We start from the raw sequence: 18,207 nt of genomic DNA, 5'->3' as shown, positions 1-18,207 counted from the left end.
CTGTGTCGTGCACATACCCAGCATTTACCTGCCTCTCCGGTGGCAGGGAGGGGAGGGTGAGCTGCCAGCAGGCGGAGTGGTCCCTGGGCTGCAAGGGGGGTTGGTGCTTCCTCCACAGCAGTGGTCCCCCCTCCTCGCCGGTGGCACCCGCTTGCAGGCACCCAGCTTGAGCGGTCCCAAGGGGCACCACATCCATGGAGCGAAGCACCAGGTCCCCGCGCAGCTCAGGCAGGCAGGCAGGCTCCCGGGGAGGAGATCAGGCTTGCCACTTTTCTTGGGTGCAGACTGCCTTCCTGGGCTGCTGCCAGGCTGCCTGTAAGGCTTTCTGCAGAGCCCCTAAGCTGCACAGAGCCTGGTACTTCACTCTGCGGCTGTCGGGGCAGCAAACTAAAACTCCTCAGAGTTTGCTGTGCCCCGAGTCATTTAAGGTGCATTACGCCACCAAATTTGCTACAGTGGCTGTAATTAATGTGCAATATGCCACTAATGCATGCAAACACCGACACCATCAGAGCAGTGCAAAAGCATTTAGCCCGCTTTAAAGTGTCATGCACACATATGCTTAATTTTATCTACACTCGGCCTAGGAGGTAGAGAGGATGCCATCTGAGATTCCAGGAATGAAGTCCAGTCTCCATCTCCCAAACCCAGCCTCAAAACAGTGAAAACAGTAGTAACCAGTCCTTTCTGCAGAGATAAAAGTGCTGCTGGAAAATTGATTCCTTCTCTGATCTGGCTGACCTGGTGATTCCCAGACAGCACAGCAGGACAGGGAGCGCATGTTGCTAGCAGGTTGGTCATTTTGCCTGACCAACTCCAGCTGCAGTCTAACTCCCAAGGCATCTCTAGTCCTTTCTCTGTCTCCTCTGTTCTTCTTGGAGGCTTGTTCTTGTTCTGATGGTTTGTCCTTTGCCCAGGAGAGGGTCAACCAAGCCAAATGGGACAAGGATGCTACTCTCCCTGCTGATTAGCCTGCCAGTTAACTGTGATTCCCTGCACACTGAAACCTTTTCCTTCCAACCAGCTGTCCCTAGAAGTCCTGAGCTTTCAGCACCCACTGAAGAAGTTCTAACCAAATTTTCATCCTGATTCTGGAAAGCATCTTTGTTCAGCTCAGCACCTAAGCATGTGTTTATGTCCTATTTGCTATCAAGACATTTATACATGTACTTACAATTAACTGCATGCTTAAACACTGTCCTGAATTGGGCTAAGATGTGAAACAAAATAGAGGAACTTAAACTCTTTCTAAATTAATTGCAAGCATTCTGAGCTCTTACTTTCAAGATGTTAAATCTTGCTAGCATCCTGTTAGTGCAAGGTTAATTTTGAAGATGACAGCAGTCTCCTTCCTCTTCAGGAGTCCTGGTTGTGAAGTTATAGCCCACACTTCCTCTGGACTCTTCAGGGTGATAAATAGTAGAAGAATCAATAAATTCCTAAGCCATTAATGTTGTAATTGAAATCACAACTAAGTCAGTAGTCTCCTTGCATGCTCTGAGGAAAAATGGAATTAGCCTATACTTACATATTCTGTAGTAAGCAAAAGAGTTAAGTCATTAGACGCACATCAGAACTGGACTGAGTCTCTAAAGTAAAATCATAGTAAGTAGGTTGTTTGCAAACCAGTCATAGTTGGAAGATGTAAGCTCACAGTACATTTCTGCTTTCTGGAAAAGCAATGTTCAGCCCTGACAACTGTCTCTTTATGTTCCCATCAAAAAAACTGTCCCTCCTTTTAGATGAAAATGGGGATGGAAGATTACAATATGTGAAATGGTTAGTACAATTCCAACAATCGTGCAGCCTAATTCTTCAGGAAATGTACTGCTATTGTCATCCTAATGGAACATTGCTAACTGAGCTAAACGCCATTTGGAAAAAGCCCAAAAGCTCCCTCATGCAGCTGCAACTTGAAACTCCAATTAGAGCATAAATTGTTGATGAGTCCAAATGCTTTCAAACCTCCATTTGCCAGCATAAATTTTGTTTATATCCATATGGCCAAGCTATATGCAGAAGACAGGTCATCAAGGGTTACTGAAAGGTCAGTATTAGTAAGTGTATTTTGGTATATTTGGAAGCTGTGGATCAAATTGTAAGCTGGGGTAAATTGGATTTTTGTTTCCAATGTCAGTAGAGCTACAGACATTTATATCATTTGAGGATCTGGCCCTTTATTTTTAGAATTAATTTTTAAATAGTCTACAAGATCCTGCCAACAGGGAATAAAATTATCAACCTGTCTGGGCCAACAGAACTGTAAACTACAGCAATTGCGAAGAGTGGAACATCATAATTTCATGAGTTGATTGTAGCTTCAATCATCAAGTATGTTTTTTAATTTGTCTATAAATTCTATATAGATGTAGGGAGAGAGAGAGAGAGACGTAGAGAGATAGACAGAGAGAGAGAGAGTCCAAGCAGAAATGTGGGCTGCATTTGCAATGCTTTATGCAAGTAGCCAGGGGTCCTTAGATTGGCTCTTCAAATGGGGAAAACTAGCATGGCTTCACTCGTATCAATGGAGACACTGATTTATCCCAGCCGAACATATGACCTAATATGAGACAAGACAGTTTCAGCTCACTGTCACTACCATAAATGAGGCATTTTTCTCTTGGGTGCCCAAATAGAAATGGGACCATATGGCTCAATGGACTTCTGGAAGGAAGAAATAATCTGTTATTGGTGCCTCTTGTATCTTTTGTTTTCATACCAGGAATGTAGCCATGAAACAAAGCTAAGGTGCCACATATGGAGAAAGTTCTTCGTTTATACCTATATTTTTTGTGTTACCAAATTGTCACCACAGCAAGTTCTGGAACACTAAAGCAGCCTGGTTCACTGCAGCCCAGCACGTGGGAACTGACTCTCCTTGTTTTTTTGCTATGCAGGGGAATTCTCTTCTGTGCATGCCTAATGTACTCAAGGTGTACCTGGAAAATGGACAGACCAAGGCTTTCAAATTTGAGAGCACCACCACTGTGAAGGTATGAGGGTTGCATTGTTTACTAATTTATTTTTAATCTGCATCTCCACAAAAGATAAAATAGATGTAATATACCAGAGAACCAAAGCACTTGTGACAGGATCCCATTTCACTTTGGCTAGGAATAGATGCTGCATTTGTCCCTGAATAAGTTGCGTCTTTGTCCTGAAACAGAAATATCCCAGGGTTGGCATGTACACACATCACCTTTCTAATCAAGATTTAGTGAGAGGCTGAATGCACTGCTGCTTTTCTGCCATTGATTTAATGATGAAATCCTGTGATAACTTTCAGGGGTACTTTGTAATATCCCAGGATAAACCTTTACTACCTCTTATCTGGGAAACATTTTTAGGATTTATCCCAGGAAAATGAACACAGATGTCTGTATGATTTCACTTTGTCCCAGGATAAAACAATTTATCCTGGGATAAATGCAACGTCTGATTGCAGCCTCTGTGTGCTTGAATACATAACTACCATTTTTATCAAATCTGTTCCATGTGCAGTGTGGATACATAAACATTAACATTGTGCGCTCTGGCCAGGCAGATACATGGCTCTGTGTCATAGAATCATAGAAGTAGGGTCAGAAGGGACCTTGTAGATCTTCAAATCTGACCCCCTGCCTGGGCAGGACGAAAACTGGGCTCAAATGACCCCAGCCAGGTAGGCATCAAGCCTCTTCTTAAAGACCCCCAGGGTAGGAGCCAGCACCACTTCCCTTGGAAATTGGTTCCAGATCCTAGCCGCCCTAACTGTGGAGTAGTTCTTATGGATGTCTAATCTAAACCTACGCTCCAACAACTTGTGGCTGTTATTCCTTGTTATCCTGGGGGGTGCTAGGGGAAATAAGGTCCCCCCTAGTGAGTTTATAGACAGTCACCAAGTCCCCCCTCAGCCTTCTCTTGTGAAGGCTGAACAGGTTCAGGTCCCGTAGCCTCTCATTGTAGGGTCTGCCTTGCTGCCCCCTGATCATGCAGGTGGCCCTCCTCTGGACCCTCTCAATGTTGTCCACATCCCTCTTGAAGTGGGGTGCCCAGAACTGGACACAGTACTCCAGCTGTGGCCTGACCAGTGTTGCGTAGAGGGGGAGGATCACCTCCTTGGCCCTACTTGAGATGCACCTGTGGATGCACGATAAGGTCCGGTTAGCCCTGCCGACCGTGACCTCGCGTTGTCGGCCCATGTTCATCTTGGAGTCAGTGATGACTCCAAGATCCCTTTCTGCCTCCATGCTCTCAAGAAGGGAGTTTCCCATCTTATAAGTGTGCTGCTGGTTACTACTGCCCAAGTGCAGCACCCTGCACTTGTCCGTATTGAAACGCATCCTGTTTTTGTTAGCCCACCCCTGCAACCTATCCAGGTCTTGCTGCAGTCTTTCCCTCCCTACCAGCATGCCCACCTCCCCCCAAATTTTGGTATCATCAGCAAATTTAAACAGGTTGCTTTTCACCCCATCGTCCAAATCGCTGATAAAGAAATTGAACGGTGCAGGCCCAAGCACCGAGCCCTGGGGGACTCCGCTGCCCACTTCCCCCCAGGTCGAATATGACCCGTCCACCACCACCCTCTGAGTATGACCCTTCAGCCAATTTGCAATCCATCTGACTGTGTAGGCATCAATGCCACAGTCGCCTAGTCTTTTAATGAGGATGGGGTGGGAGACAGTGTCAAAGGCCTTGCTGAAGTTCAAAAAGACTACATCCACAGCGACACCTGCATCCAATGCTTTTGTGACCTGATCGTAAAAGTCAATCAGGTTGGTCTGACATGACCTGCCCTTAATGAAAGGTGTCTGTCCAAGTAAAGCAAAAACCCGTGACAAGCAGGTGTTAGATGCCAGAGGACGGGGCTCTCCCATGTTTTAGCTCATTAGCCTAGTGGTGTGGGCACTCAGGAAGGAAGGAGGAAACCCAAGGGAGGTACTAGTCCAGGGGTGTCTAACCTCTTGGCCCTGTAGGCTGAATGAGTGGCATGGGATTGGTCCACAGGTGGCCTGATTTAGCCATGTGCCCAGATCCAACCACACATTGGCACGATCTGGTGGGCTTCAAAATTTGGCAGCAGGGGAAGAGCAATTAATGCTGCCACTCGGCCACTGCCAAATTTCTGGACTCTAGTGGAGCCCTGCAGGCCAGATCTGGCCCATGGGTCAGGGGTTGAGCACCCTTGTTCCAGGCCACCCTTTGGCCGGAAGGGGTTTGACTCTGCATCTCTGGCTCTGCTCTGTGGAATGAACTACAAAGGACCCTTAGGGCACAGCTAAAAGATCCTTGGTCAGGACCAAGATTAGGCTCTGATGAAGACTCAGGCTTGAGAGTGGTATCCAAAAGTCAGTAAAAGGAGATATCCAGGCAGCAGCCAGATCTGAGAAGCCCATCACCCCCACCTAGTCTGGAGCAGACTGGGGCAAAAGAAAACTCACTGCGCTGCCACAAGTTCCTGGGGAGAGGTGTCAGATCCCACCCTTCCCATTAGAGAACCTGCACCTTCTTCCCTCAGCTTAGCATCCCAGCTTTTGCATTAGGAAGTACTGAAATGTGGTTCTCTGCATTTGTCTTTGCCAGGACATAATTCTCACCTTAAAAGAGAAGCTCTCCATCCAGAGCATCGAACACTTTGCTCTGGTCTTGGAAGAACAGTACAACATTGCTAAGCTCTATCTTCTACATGAAGATGAGCTCATCGAACAGGTCAGTGCTGGTAATGGAGGTTATGAAACTTATTTGTTGTGCAGTTCATTTCAAAAGCTTCCCAGTGCCATGGCTGCCCTCCTGGGAGAAACGCAGAGACAGCTCTGCTGCATTTAACTCCATTTAAAAGTAAAACCCAAATTGGGATTTACGCCTCCACAGATATATTGCTATCAGATCCTGTTTCCTATACATGTTCCATGTGCCTCAGCTAGTGACAGCGCTGAAGCTTTGATTTGCTGCCCCAGATGTTCTGATGAGGTGACAGAAATAGCACTATGCAGCACAAACATTCTTAGCAGCTTGCTCTGCCCCTGGAGACTGCCATGGGTGACAGTCAAAGGGGTTTGCATTGCTCAGGTAAAGATTGGTGGTTGATATGAAGCTGCACGTTTCTTCCTGCTGCTAGAGGCACCCATCTCAAAAATGATTAGGGGCCTGGGAGGCAAGACTTATGACAAAAGACTGAAAGAACTAGGGTTATCTAACTTGAAGAAGAGAAGACTGAGGGGGCATTTGATTACAATCTTAGAACCCCTGAAGGGTGATTAAAGATGGAGATGGCTTTTCTTTGTGGCCGCAAGCAGCAGCAGAAGAAATCTAGGTTGGAGATTGAAGGAACTTTCTGACTATGAGGGTGGTCAAGTATTGGAACAGGCTACTTAGAGAAGCTGTGGAATCCCCATCCTTGGAAATTTTCAAGAGCAGGTTTGACAAAAACTTGACTGGGATGGTGTAGTCAGGGATGAACCTGCCTTGAGCTGGACTAAATGACCTTGGGGAGGTCCTTATTTTCCTATGACCCCTGGTTGAACATTTATGTTGGACTACATAAATAATCCAGGCTGGGATCTTCAAAAGGAGTTAGCAGAGAGAAGTCTGCTGCACCCTGAAGTCATTTGGAGTTTTACCCTGGTGAGCTTAAGCGAAAGCTAGGCATCATTGCATTTGAAAGGTGGAGCTTTAAACCAAGTTCTGCAGTGGAGCTGCCTCCATGTGATGTGTGGAAGGGAAGCAAACAGAATGAAAGAAACATACCCAGAAAATGTAGCATTAGCAACATCCCACTGTCACTAGAGAGGTAGCCTCTGTAGCAGAGGCCACTGCTTCATTCACTTATGTAAACAACCTACACTGATTCACAGCACTCGCTAGCCAAGGTTCAGGCTATTGAGTGGGGGGTGATTAGAGCCTTACTGTTCGATGCTGGTCCATTCTGTCTGTTCCAGGTGGTCCAGAGGAAGGAATCCCATGACTACCGGTGCCTCCTCCGTGTGTGCTTTATCCCAAAGGACCCACTAGACCTCCTGCAGGAGGATCCGGTTGCCTTCGAGTACCTCTATCTGCAGGTGAAGGTTTAGTGTCACGTGCTTCCTATAGGATGGGGAAACCTTCCCCAACTGAGGCCTTTAGCCTCCCGTTTAAGCAGAACTGTGATCTTAAAACAGCTTAGTGCAGTGGACACTGGGTGCATCTACACGAGACACTACGATGCCATAGCAATGAGCTACAGTGACATTGCTATGGCAAGATAGCATTGGCAGGCATGAACCATAATGCTGACGCTGCTGTGCAGTAGCAACGAGCTACTGTGCAGTAGGGTCGGAAACAATTTATGCACTGCCTGGACTATACAGTGACGATGGTTACTGCGCAGTTGGGGGCACATGTAGACATGCCTACTTAGAGCTAAATGTGTTATTATAAAATGCTGAGTGTGTTGTTTTAGCTTAGGTAGGTTCAGCTTTAACTGATCCTAATCAAGCCTGTTCATAAACTCAGAGTTGACCTGTTTGCCACGTGCGCCATTCATAAATGAGCCCAACGAGGTCCAAGAAGCAGGAGGCAACAGGTCAATCTCAGCCTAGATTTGCTTGGACTGGCAGGGTTAAGGCAGGCCTGTTGCTGTAGCCAGTGGCCCACAAGGGAGTTATGTGGCCAGCATCGCACCCAGCTGCCTTTGATGTCCAATCAAACAGCTCAGTGCTTTGGCACATGGGAGGTGCAACTGAAGGTACTCATTAAAAAGAGATGTCATGGTTATTCTGGCTCCTGGGGAACACAGGGTTGGAAGAGGCCTCCTGGGTCACCGAGTTCAGTCACAGGCATCCCCAAATCCCTTCAAGCCTTCCCATGCACTTCAAGCCTTCCCATGCAGCTGCAATGCACAAAACTAGACACACTACACACACCCTATACCATACCAGAGGTAAAAATAGGGGAGACACAGGTACTGCCAATGTCCTGCCCCTACAGTGACTGGGAGGTGGTTGGCTCATCTGCGTCTGTTGCCCCTGCCTTGCTAACCCAGCTGTGTCCTTCTAGAGCTGCAGTGATGTGCTTCAAGAGAGGTTTGCTGTTGAGATGAAGTGCAGTGTAGCCCTGCGCCTGGCAGCCCTGCACATACAAGAGCGGATTTATGCTTGTGCTCAGCCCCAGAAAGTGTCCTTGAAATACATAGCGTAAGTGGGAAATTCCCTGCCATTATAGTCCCTCTGTGTTATGTAAATCTTTCCTAATGTGGTTAGAATGGGTAGGAGACCAAAGTAGCTAGTTTGACACATGCTCTGCCTGTGTGCTGTATATGAATCCCCTGTATTGTTCTTATTGTTTGTGTTTATTCTGGTAGTACATAACGGGTGCCCAGAAATAAGCTTGTAATGGTGCTAAGCACTGTCCAATCAAAAAGCAGGGACAGTCTCTGCCCCATGTCTGTTGGTTATGCTGATCCATTTAGGGGTAGCTGAGTAACTATTTGAGGTAGCCATGCAACACCCATTGCTCTTAATCTCCCTTCCAAACTGCTCAGATAGCAGTGGGGTTTTGAAAAAAAATTAAAGCCTGCTTATAGCTTGCCTGTTACAGATACACCTAGTGAGAAGCCTGAGCTCAGTAGCCAAGTGGAGCAACAGATTCATAGGATATATCTGTATGGCACAGAGCAGTGCTATGCCTTGCTCCCCAAGCTGAAGGAATGTTGTTATGTCAGTGCAGTGTTTCTGGGCATGTGTGCAGCACTGTGCAGCTACACTAATTTGGTCTGAGAGCAAGCAGACCAAACCCAGGCATGGTGTATCTCCACCTCGGCCTTGCATCATACAGACATGCATGTAGGAGCCAGTCGGAAACATCATTGTACAGTTATTGACAAATGACTATGTGGTGATTATGCAGATGCCAGTGCTCAGACTTGCTACTCCAGCCAGAATGCAGGACTTTGCATGAAGGAGCTTTTAAGAAAGAACAATCATCACCATGTAAGTCTAGGGAATTACATCACTCAGCCAGTCACAGTTGTTACATGGCTCAGAAATGTAATTCTGTATAATTTATAATACCTGCATGGTCATGGCAGATAGAGCCTTTGCTTTCCCTAGACAGATAAAGTCTGCAGCACCTTGTTGCTAGTACAGTATGGGTCATTCCAAAGAACCAGCTTGATCAGTGAAAATTGATAAAAGATTGTTGAATAATAGCCCATACACTGGTATCTTAAGACATGTTAGAACCCAACTAAGCTGTGTGACCAGCATGTCTCTCTCCCTGGCACTGGAACACTGCTTGTAGTCAAACACACTAAAATGCATGTAATATATGCATGGACAGAAGCAACAACTTAAAACCTCACTGTGTGCTTCATAAGTAGGTGATAAGCACTGTGATAAATGTAGTCTCCCTTGGAATTTTTCATTTATAATTTTAATCTTGTAAGAAAAATTAATGCAAAAGATGCTAAAATGTAACAAGCCTTTCAGCAAAGCCAAGTGTTTTTAAGAATGGCAGAAGAGACCATTGGGATACTCTAGTCTTTCTCCTTGTGTGGCACAAGCCTAAGACCCTTACTCAGGCGCTGTGGCTTCAATCCAGAGTACAGATTTTAAGCAATAACACCCTTCTCTGTCTTTATGGCAGGAAGGACTGGGGAATAGAAAACTTCATATCTCCAACTCTACTCCGCAACATGAGAGGCAAGGACATCAAGAAAGCCATTAGCTTTCACATGAAGAGGAACCAAATCTTGCTGGATCCAAGACAAAAGGTAAAGCCTTTGTACTGCATGTGTGCAGGATAGCATGCAGAAGGCCAGCCATCCCCATTTCAGGGAGCCAAGAGTGTGCAAGCATGCTTCCTTGCATGTTACCCCAGCTTCCTCCACACAGGGAACATCTACACAAGACACTTGCTGCTGTTGCCTAATTAGCTCCACAGTAAAGCATCACCAGTCTAGACGTAGGGAGCTATTAGGCCAGAGTAAACTAATGAACCCCATCATAGGTTAGTACTGCCAGATACAAATACTATACTATCCTATGGTGGAGTTATTTACTCCACCACAGTGCATGTGTAGATGCTGATGGGGCTGGCTGGGGCGCAAGGGTGCTTCAGTGCAGGAGTTGCCTGCCAGCTAGCCCCACACTGAAGCACTTTCCTGTCCCAGCCAGCCCCTCCACTGGACGTTGAGCTGGGTCAGAGCAGCCCCAAGCTGGCAGGCTGACCCAGGGGGGGCCCCCTGCCAGCTGGGGCTGCACTCCCCCACTCAGTGTGCTGCGGTCCCAAGCGCATGTGTAAACACTACACCAGAGGGCAATAAATTCTGGCACAGTATGTGCCGGAGTTTGTTGCATTGTATTAATATTCACATGCAGAAGTGCCCACAAAGTCCTAGCACTATGGCAGTTACATTTGAGGGAGGCTCAGCTGTATCCCTCTTATTTTCCTCCTCTCACACTCTCTTCCCCTTTGTTGCAGATATTTTCCCTGCCTTTAGCATTCTCTGTGTGCTGTTTCTGCAGGCATATACCAGTCCCTCCCCAAAGAGGAGAGAAATCAGAGCTTGTTCCTTTCCAGCAAGGCAGAGCAAAGCATTACCAGTGATGTACTGCTCCAGGGCCCCTTCCACAGTTTGCAATGGAAGAAAATCACTGCCTGCTATGATTTCTCTTTGTTTTGTGTCCGTCTGTCTGTTGATTGGTGGAGCAGAAGGTAGATATTGGGTCATAAATGTTGGTGAAGCCATGAGGGTCCAGGGAGCATGCAAGAAGCAATGGGTTGGCTAATACATTTTATTGGACCAGTGTGAGAGATGTTAGGAAAGTTCTCAGGTACAAAACACGTTTGTGCATTTTGCAGACCAAACCATGTCTAATGTCTCACCCAGCTATGCATTCACCCAATAAACAACATTGCTCAGCCAATCTTGCTTCTTCCATCAGGTCAAAAGTAGTTTTTCTGTGCGTTTCCTCTCAAATCCTTCTAGTCCTGTACCTTGCATGCACCTCTTTAATTTTAACAAAATAATATGGAAACCCCTTTGCTGACATACCTGACCTGTTACACTGACTCATTTTTCACTTTCTCAACAATATTTCTTTTCTTGGAAACCCAAGCACGTCCTCTCGGCTGTACAGGTGCGTCTGTGCTACCTGCAAATACTTGGAGACCTGAAAATGTATGGCGGGAAAATCTTTAACGCCACATTAATGGTATGTGTGTGATATATTTGTGTATTATGATGTTAGCAAATCAGCCTGCTCTCTGAAACTGTTCATCAAACTGTGGGTCTTGCATTACCATGCTTTGCAAACAGCAGCAGCATTCAGGCCTTAGGAGCAACTTTGTGCCTTACACTATGGCCAACACTCCTGGCACCTCTTGATTAAAGTAAGCTTTCTTCAAAACAGGATGTCTGATTTTTTAACAGCAATGAATCCAAACAAGCTTATTACTGAAGTAAACATTACAGTAAGGGTTCAAATTATACTTTGACTCTTGGGGGCGTGTTGGGGGGTTTAACACTAAGTTAAACCAGTTCACTGATTAACAAGTCCACCTAAGTGACCAACCCCCCCCCCTGGCATTATGATTTTCAAATCTTACAGGGGGGCTCTTGTCTTTTATGTGGGGGCTCAGCCCCCACAGGCTCCCCCATAATTCAGACCCTGGTTACACTGCTACCTGTTACTGAGGTATAACCTGTTACTGTGGTTTGTGTTCCCCACCAGGCCTTTGGCCTGTTAGTAGTACCAGGACTTGCCATCTGCTGGTCCCATTTTCCCTCCACTACCTTTATTTCTCCACTCCCAGACAAGGAGATCCTAATAAACTTCATGTAGACACCACATTGTCCTCATTCAAAACTTGCCTTACCACTCACTTCACCTGCAGCCCCTTGACACTGGGTGTACTGATTATGGATTAATACCAAATGGTATCACAATGCCTTGTAGGTGCAATGCCTTGTGGGACCTCAGGTCTCTGTGCTCCTCATCTTCTCTCCAGACCATCCTGTTTGGCTGGACTGCACCCCCCATGACATCCTCCCACATCCAGAGACTCCTTTGGGGTTGTCCAACCTCTCACAGAGAAGGGAAGACACATAATTTTTTTGTTGTTGGAACAGTGGGGGGCACTAGAATATTTTGTTGAAAAATCAGAAAATCCCACAAAAAGTTCTGATGGAAATGAACAAAATGTACTTTTGTTTAAATTCTCCATGGCATGGCAGCCTGTTTTCTGAGCACCTCTATAGTGCCTTACCCTAGGAGTGACTGCACAGAGAGAGTTTTCTAATCCCTCCTCCTGCATGAAGGCCAGAGTATCAGTGAACTCCCAACTTCCTTAGGGGACTGTTGTAAACTGAATGCAACACTGTTAATATCTGCAACCATTCCACCTTCTCCAACTGCTCTTTTCTTGTGAGACAGTGTAGAAAGCAGTAGGTATCTTCAGAGGACAACATTCTTCTTCATGTCTACATTCTGCCTGCTTGGAGGTGCGTACCAAGGAGGTATGGGAGGTGCAGGGAGAAAGAGGGGCGGGAGAGAGAGGGAGAAGGTGTGCTGAGAACATTGATCCCATGAATGGATGCATCTTCCTTTAGATTTTGGTGTGGCAGTTGCTGTAGGAGGCACTGGACCAGGTATTTGGCTCTGGAGCAGGTCTCCTATTTTAAATATATATAGTTAGAACCTGAAGGGCATTGCTGGGAGGAATCTACATGTGGCCCGCTGCACGGTGATGGTGGAGTGCTGTACTGGTTGCCCTCAGGGGTTTGATGACTCCTGTTCAGCCCAGTGATCAAGTGTATAAATTGATAAGCAGCTGTGGATGCTCTGGGACCATAAAGGTCTCTGGTATGGTGCCTCAAAGACCAGCACAAAGATAAACAACAGGTCATCCCCTCCAGGATGGGAGCAGGATCATGAAAAAGAATTGGGGATGTTAAATAAATGAGGGCCTAACCAGTCCTGCAACAACAAGCGCTGAATGTCCTTCAATAAAACCAGTCCAAGACCTGTCCCCCTCTCCCAACAGGCCTTCTCTTGGCAGCAGGAGAGAAGCTGACTTTCACAGTTGGCATCCTTCCCCATGGGTCTTGTAAGCAAGAGAGACCCTCGTGTCCTGGGTAGCCCTGGGCCCCTGGTGCCAGGCATGCCTGCCATGGCCTGCTGGCTTTCATTCCTGGCAAGTGCAGCACAGTCTTGGGGCTCAGTCCCTCCACTGTGGAGGCTGCAGTACAGGCTGAGTGGGACAAAATGCCCACCTCCCCTTAGGCAAGAGAGACCAGCCCCAGGCAACTCTTCCTTCTGCACCTGGTCCTGATGATCTGGTCCTGACCAGGACCTGATGATCTCCACCTCAGAGCGCTGAGGGAATTAGCAGAGGTCATTGCAGGACCCCCGGCATGGCTTTACGAGGTGCCGGAGGACTGGAAAAGGGCCAATGTGGTCCCCATTTTCAAAAAAGGGAGGAAGGAGGACCCAGGAAACTACAGGCCCATTAGTCGTACCTCGATCCTGGGGAAGCTCTTCGAGAAAATTATCCAGGAGCACATCTGTGAGGGACCAGCAGGGGAGATCATGCTTAGGGGCAACCAACATGGGTTCATTAGAGGCAGGTCCTGTCAGACCAACCTGGTGGCCTTCTACAACCAGGTCACAAAATCCTTGGACACAGGTGTCGCGGTGGATATAGTCTTTCTGGACTTTAGGAAGGCCTTCAACACTATCTCTCACCCCATTCTTATTAAGAAATTATGTGACTGTGACGTCGATGCCTACACAGTCAAATGGGGTGCAAATTGGCTGGAGGACCACACCCAGAGAGTGGTGATGGATGGGTCATTTTTGACCTAGAGGGATGTGGGCAGTGGGGTCCCCCAGAGCTTGGGCCTCGGGCCCGCACTGTTCGACATCTTCATCAGCAACTTGGCCGAGGGGGTAAAAAGCACCTTGTTCAAATTCGTGGATGACACTAAAATGTGGGGAGAAGTGAGCATGCTGGAGGAGAGGGACAGGCTGCAACTAGATCTAGACAGGTTACAGGGATGGGCGGATGAGAACAGGATGGGATTCAATACTGACAAGTGCAAGGTGCTGCACCTGGGGAGGAAGAACCAGCAGCATACCTACAGTCTGGGGAACTCCCTTCTTGTCAGTGCAGAGGCAGAAAAGGATCTTGGTGTCATTATTGATGCCAAAATGAACATGGGCCGACAGTGTGGGGACACAGTCAGGAAGGCTAACCACACCTTGTCGTGCATCCACAGATGCATCACGAGCAGGGCCAAGGAGGTGATCCTCCCCCTCTATGCGGCACTGGTCAGGCCGCATTTGGAGTACTGCATCCAGTTCTGGGCGCCGCACTTCAGGAGGGATGTGGACAGCATCGAGAGGGTCCAGAGGAGGGCCACCTGCATGATCAGGGGGCAGCAAGGCAGGCCCTACGAGCAGAGGCTACGGGACCAGAGCCTGTTCAGCCTCCACAAGAGAAGGCTGAGAGGGAATCTGGTGGCCATCTACAAACTGGCCAAGGGGGACCAGCAGGCTATGGGAGAGTCCCTGTTCCCCCGAGCACAACCGGGAGTAATGAGGAATCGGCCATAAGTTGACCAAGAGTAGATTCAGACTAGACATCAGAAGGCAGTACTTCACAGTCAGGGCAGCTAGGATCTGGAACCAACTTCCAAGGGAAGTGGTGCTCGCTTCTACCGTGGGGGTCTTCAAAAGGTTGCTAGGTAATCACCTAGCCAGGGTCGTTTGACCCCAGCTCTCTTTCCTGCCCATGGCAGGGGGTCAGACTTGATGATCTGCTCAGGTCCCTTCCAACCCTACCAACTATGAAACTATGAAACCTCCAAGCTGATGCTCTGCAGCCTGGCTGCTCAGCTCCTGTAAGGCTTAGCTCACATGACACTGTCACTGACTGCATAGGTGCCTAGTGCAAAGCCCACAACCCATATGTGCCCCCAACCATAGAAGAGGCCAGCAACTCGAGCAACCAGCTCTGTAGTGCTGTTGGGAGCAGCTCATCTGAAACCACCACCCACAACTGGCAAGGGACTCCTAAAAGATAAGCTTTGGGGCCAGTCCCCAGCTTGAATGAACAAGAATGCACCACCTCTGCATAACAGGTGGACATAGGTTTTTATTTCGATTTTAGTGGAGATTGCCTGCTAATCCACCCTCCTCTTGCAGCTACAGGACAGAGAGTCATATGTTGCCTTGCTGGTGGGAGCCAAGTATGGAATCAGCCAGATTATTAATAATAAGCTCAACATCATAACAACCCTGGGAGAGTTTGCTAACATCAGCAGGCTGGAGCTTACTGAAGAATCGGAGAAAGTGAGCATGGTAAAAATCTACCTGCAGGATGTGAAGGTACTGCTGCTACTTGAATTATGTGTATGTGTGCATTTATGTTTGTTTTTGTGTGGGTGGTACAGTGATTTTTCGTCTTTCTTTTTTCTTTAATTTACCAGTGTAATTTAATGTGTTATTAATTTTTTAAACAAAGAAGTGCTTGTTTTGCTGCTGCTATAATAAGTGTACTGTTGGGATTTTTTTCCTAGTTACTTTGCTGTGAGTTGCATTCTATCCTGACGTGAACTAAGACCCCCCTCATCTCACTGGTCTCTGTAGCATGCTGTGTTTATCATAATTTGACTGCCACCTGAAAATTGTTCTAAGTTAAAGTGTTGTGTAGTAGACTTTTAGGAGCTGTCACTAGATAGGGAAGAAACCATTATAATTTTACAACACAATTGAAAAAAAAAATTCCTCTAAAAATATTCTGCTGTCCTGCACCAATAGGATGCCAGGCATAAAAGAAAAATCTATTGCTCTTTTTTCCTCCCAGGAGCAGGATGGGGAATTAAGGTCTTTTTATGTTAGGGCATGTTTATACAGATCACATTGTGAACAAGGCTTAACGATTTCAACTTGTTTATCTTTTTTAAAAGCTGCTGACTCTGTTGCTCGAGTCTAACAGTGCAAAAGATCTTGCCTGTCTCATTGCTGGCTACTACAGGCTGTTTGTGGATTCGGGTGTCTCCATATTCAGGTGGGGAGAGGATAAGCAGGAGCAACACCGCATCTCTGCTGAAGAAGGTAAGAGCCGCTACAAAGAAGTGACCTAGATAATAACATATGCAGCAGCTTCAGTCAAAAATGTAATTAAGGTGCATGGTGCCCTGCTGGAAAAGTGACCCTTCCTGCACAGTGAGAGCTGTGGGACTCACAGCCTAAAACTCTTCAAAACTACAACCTAACAACCAGGACTATTCTCAGTCCCCTCAGGCTACAGTTGTAGCTTTGAAGTGCTTTAAAATAGGAGAGCGAGCTGCTGCTGGGGAGCATGTATCATCCCTTATGTCTGTATGGTCCAATAGTGATACAGGTGAGAGAGATTTATTTCACTTAACCCCAAATGAAATAGAGGTCAGGTTGCTAAATATTTTGCTATACTTGTATTGTCCCCGGAGCACGCAGACAATACAGGTGCATCCTAATTGCTTATACCAAAGCTGTTAGATCCTGTGACCATTGAAATATCTGTCTGCACCCTTAGACTGTACATGCTTTAGGGCAGGAGAGATCTTCTTATGTTTGCACCATATCCAGTAGAGCAGGTTCTGGTCCATGAGAGGCTGGTAGGCACTACCATGTTACTATGAAAGATTTTTCTAATAATGGTAAGCTACCCATATAGGGGCAATTCCAAAACTGCAGATTCAGAGAGACCTTCCCTGTAATTGTACCTACATCACCCTAGAAAGCAAGGGCAGGGGGCGGGGGAGCTGCCAGCTGCTTTGCCTGGCCAGAGCTGGAGTGGGGTGGAGGGCTAAGCAGAATGGACTCCCCACCCCCCCACCCCCTTGCCTCAAGGGCCCCTCCCAGGCACCCTGCCTGGTGTATTGGGAGGAGTTGGACTTGGAGTGCAAACTGTTTAAGAACATTAAAAACTGCCATGTACTGATAGATTCAATGACATCCTCATTTTAATACACAGCAAGTAAGAAGTGTTTTCCCATGTTCAAGGTAAAGAATGGAGGCAGACAGAAGCAAAGTGCCTGGCCTAAGGCCACACAGGAAGTCTGTGCCTACCAAGTCCTCCAAGTGCCATAGCTTCACGCAAAGTTGGGCTTCATCAGTGCAAATTCCAGTGTTTCTCAAGCCGGCTAGAGGTCTGCACTGATGCTGTGATGTCAACTGGGAAAATCAGAGCCAATCCCCAGAGAAGGGGATGATCTAGTTGGGGATGGTCCTGCTTTGAGCAGGAGGTTGGACTAGATGACCTCCTGAGGTCCCTTCCAACCCTCATTTTCTATGATCCTATAACTCTATGAAAAGATGAGGCCCACATCCTGAATGCTCCCAGGCTGAGAGGGGGGATCTTTGAAACAAATTTGTTTTCCCTTGTGGATTCATTCACAAAACAGATTAGGAACTGAACAGAGCTACTTTTTAAACAAGACGCATTTTCTATAACACCCAGATTTTTTAGGTAACTAACCCAGATGATGGATCTCTATTGGGGAAAGAGAACATTTTCTTCTTGGAGGCTTTAAGAGGAAAGCTAGAGTGAAGGGGAGGGACAAGGCATTCCATAGGGGTGCACTGCATATGTTAAAGCTGGAGGTTAAGGCTGCAGTGACCCGCGACAATAAAGAAGGAGGGCAAAAGTAGCTGGGTTTTCTGGAAATATTGATGTTTGCATCCCAGAGGTGTAGGATAAATGAGGGTATAGCATCTAGAAACCTTAAAGAAATGGTTTTAGCAGGTGATAATAGAAAGGGACAAAAAGAAGCAGGAAGGGAAGGAGATTTCCATAAGTAAGTTTTTTGAGGGTCTTTAAAGTGTGACCCATATCTCATAATCAGGTAGCTGGATACTTGGGGAGGGGTGGGGAGAGCATAATTTATTTGATAACTTATGTGCAGAAAAATGCTGTTTAGGGTTGACCAAAACAGTTGCCTAATTTGGGTCAAAGTTAGTGAGCCTCTTCAGGTGAAAAAGATTGAGAAAAAAAAATGTAAAGAAAGTCAAAACATCTGGTTTTCGACATTTTAAAATAAAGCTCTTTGGCGACCCATTTTGAAGTGATATTCTGTTTAAAAATCTAGTTAACTTTGTTTTAAAAATGTGAAGGGCACCTGAGAACTAAACAAACATTTAAGTTGATTAAACCAAGAGCTTTGTTTTGACCTCAGAATTTCTTCTTCCTTATTTTTGGTTTCAC

The 18,207-nt window shown here is 46.7% G+C and overlaps 1 protein-coding gene across 1 annotated transcript in view; it reads left to right on the top strand.

Annotated features, from left to right (window-relative positions):
- Positions 1–18,207, top strand: part of FRMPD1 (FERM and PDZ domain containing 1) — a 77,504-nt gene that overhangs the window by 51,185 nt on the left and 8,112 nt on the right. Inside the window, exons 8-15 of the mRNA XM_025201416.1 lie at positions 2,898–2,993; positions 5,563–5,688; positions 6,918–7,037; positions 8,014–8,150; positions 9,601–9,727; positions 11,076–11,171; positions 15,165–15,347; positions 15,929–16,076. Coding sequence (XP_025057201.1) covers positions 2,898–2,993; positions 5,563–5,688; positions 6,918–7,037; positions 8,014–8,150; positions 9,601–9,727; positions 11,076–11,171; positions 15,165–15,347; positions 15,929–16,076 — 1,033 coding nt within the window. The remainder of the gene's footprint in view (positions 1–2,897; positions 2,994–5,562; positions 5,689–6,917; positions 7,038–8,013; positions 8,151–9,600; positions 9,728–11,075; positions 11,172–15,164; positions 15,348–15,928; positions 16,077–18,207) is intronic.

Source organism: Alligator sinensis, unplaced genomic scaffold (genome assembly GCF_000455745.1).
Source record: "Alligator sinensis unplaced genomic scaffold, ASM45574v1 scaffold434_1, whole genome shotgun sequence".
In the NCBI taxonomy this organism is placed as follows: Eukaryota; Metazoa; Chordata; order Crocodylia; family Alligatoridae; genus Alligator; species Alligator sinensis.
Note: the sequence above shows the minus strand (reverse complement) of the source record. Positions and strands in the feature narration are given on the sequence as shown.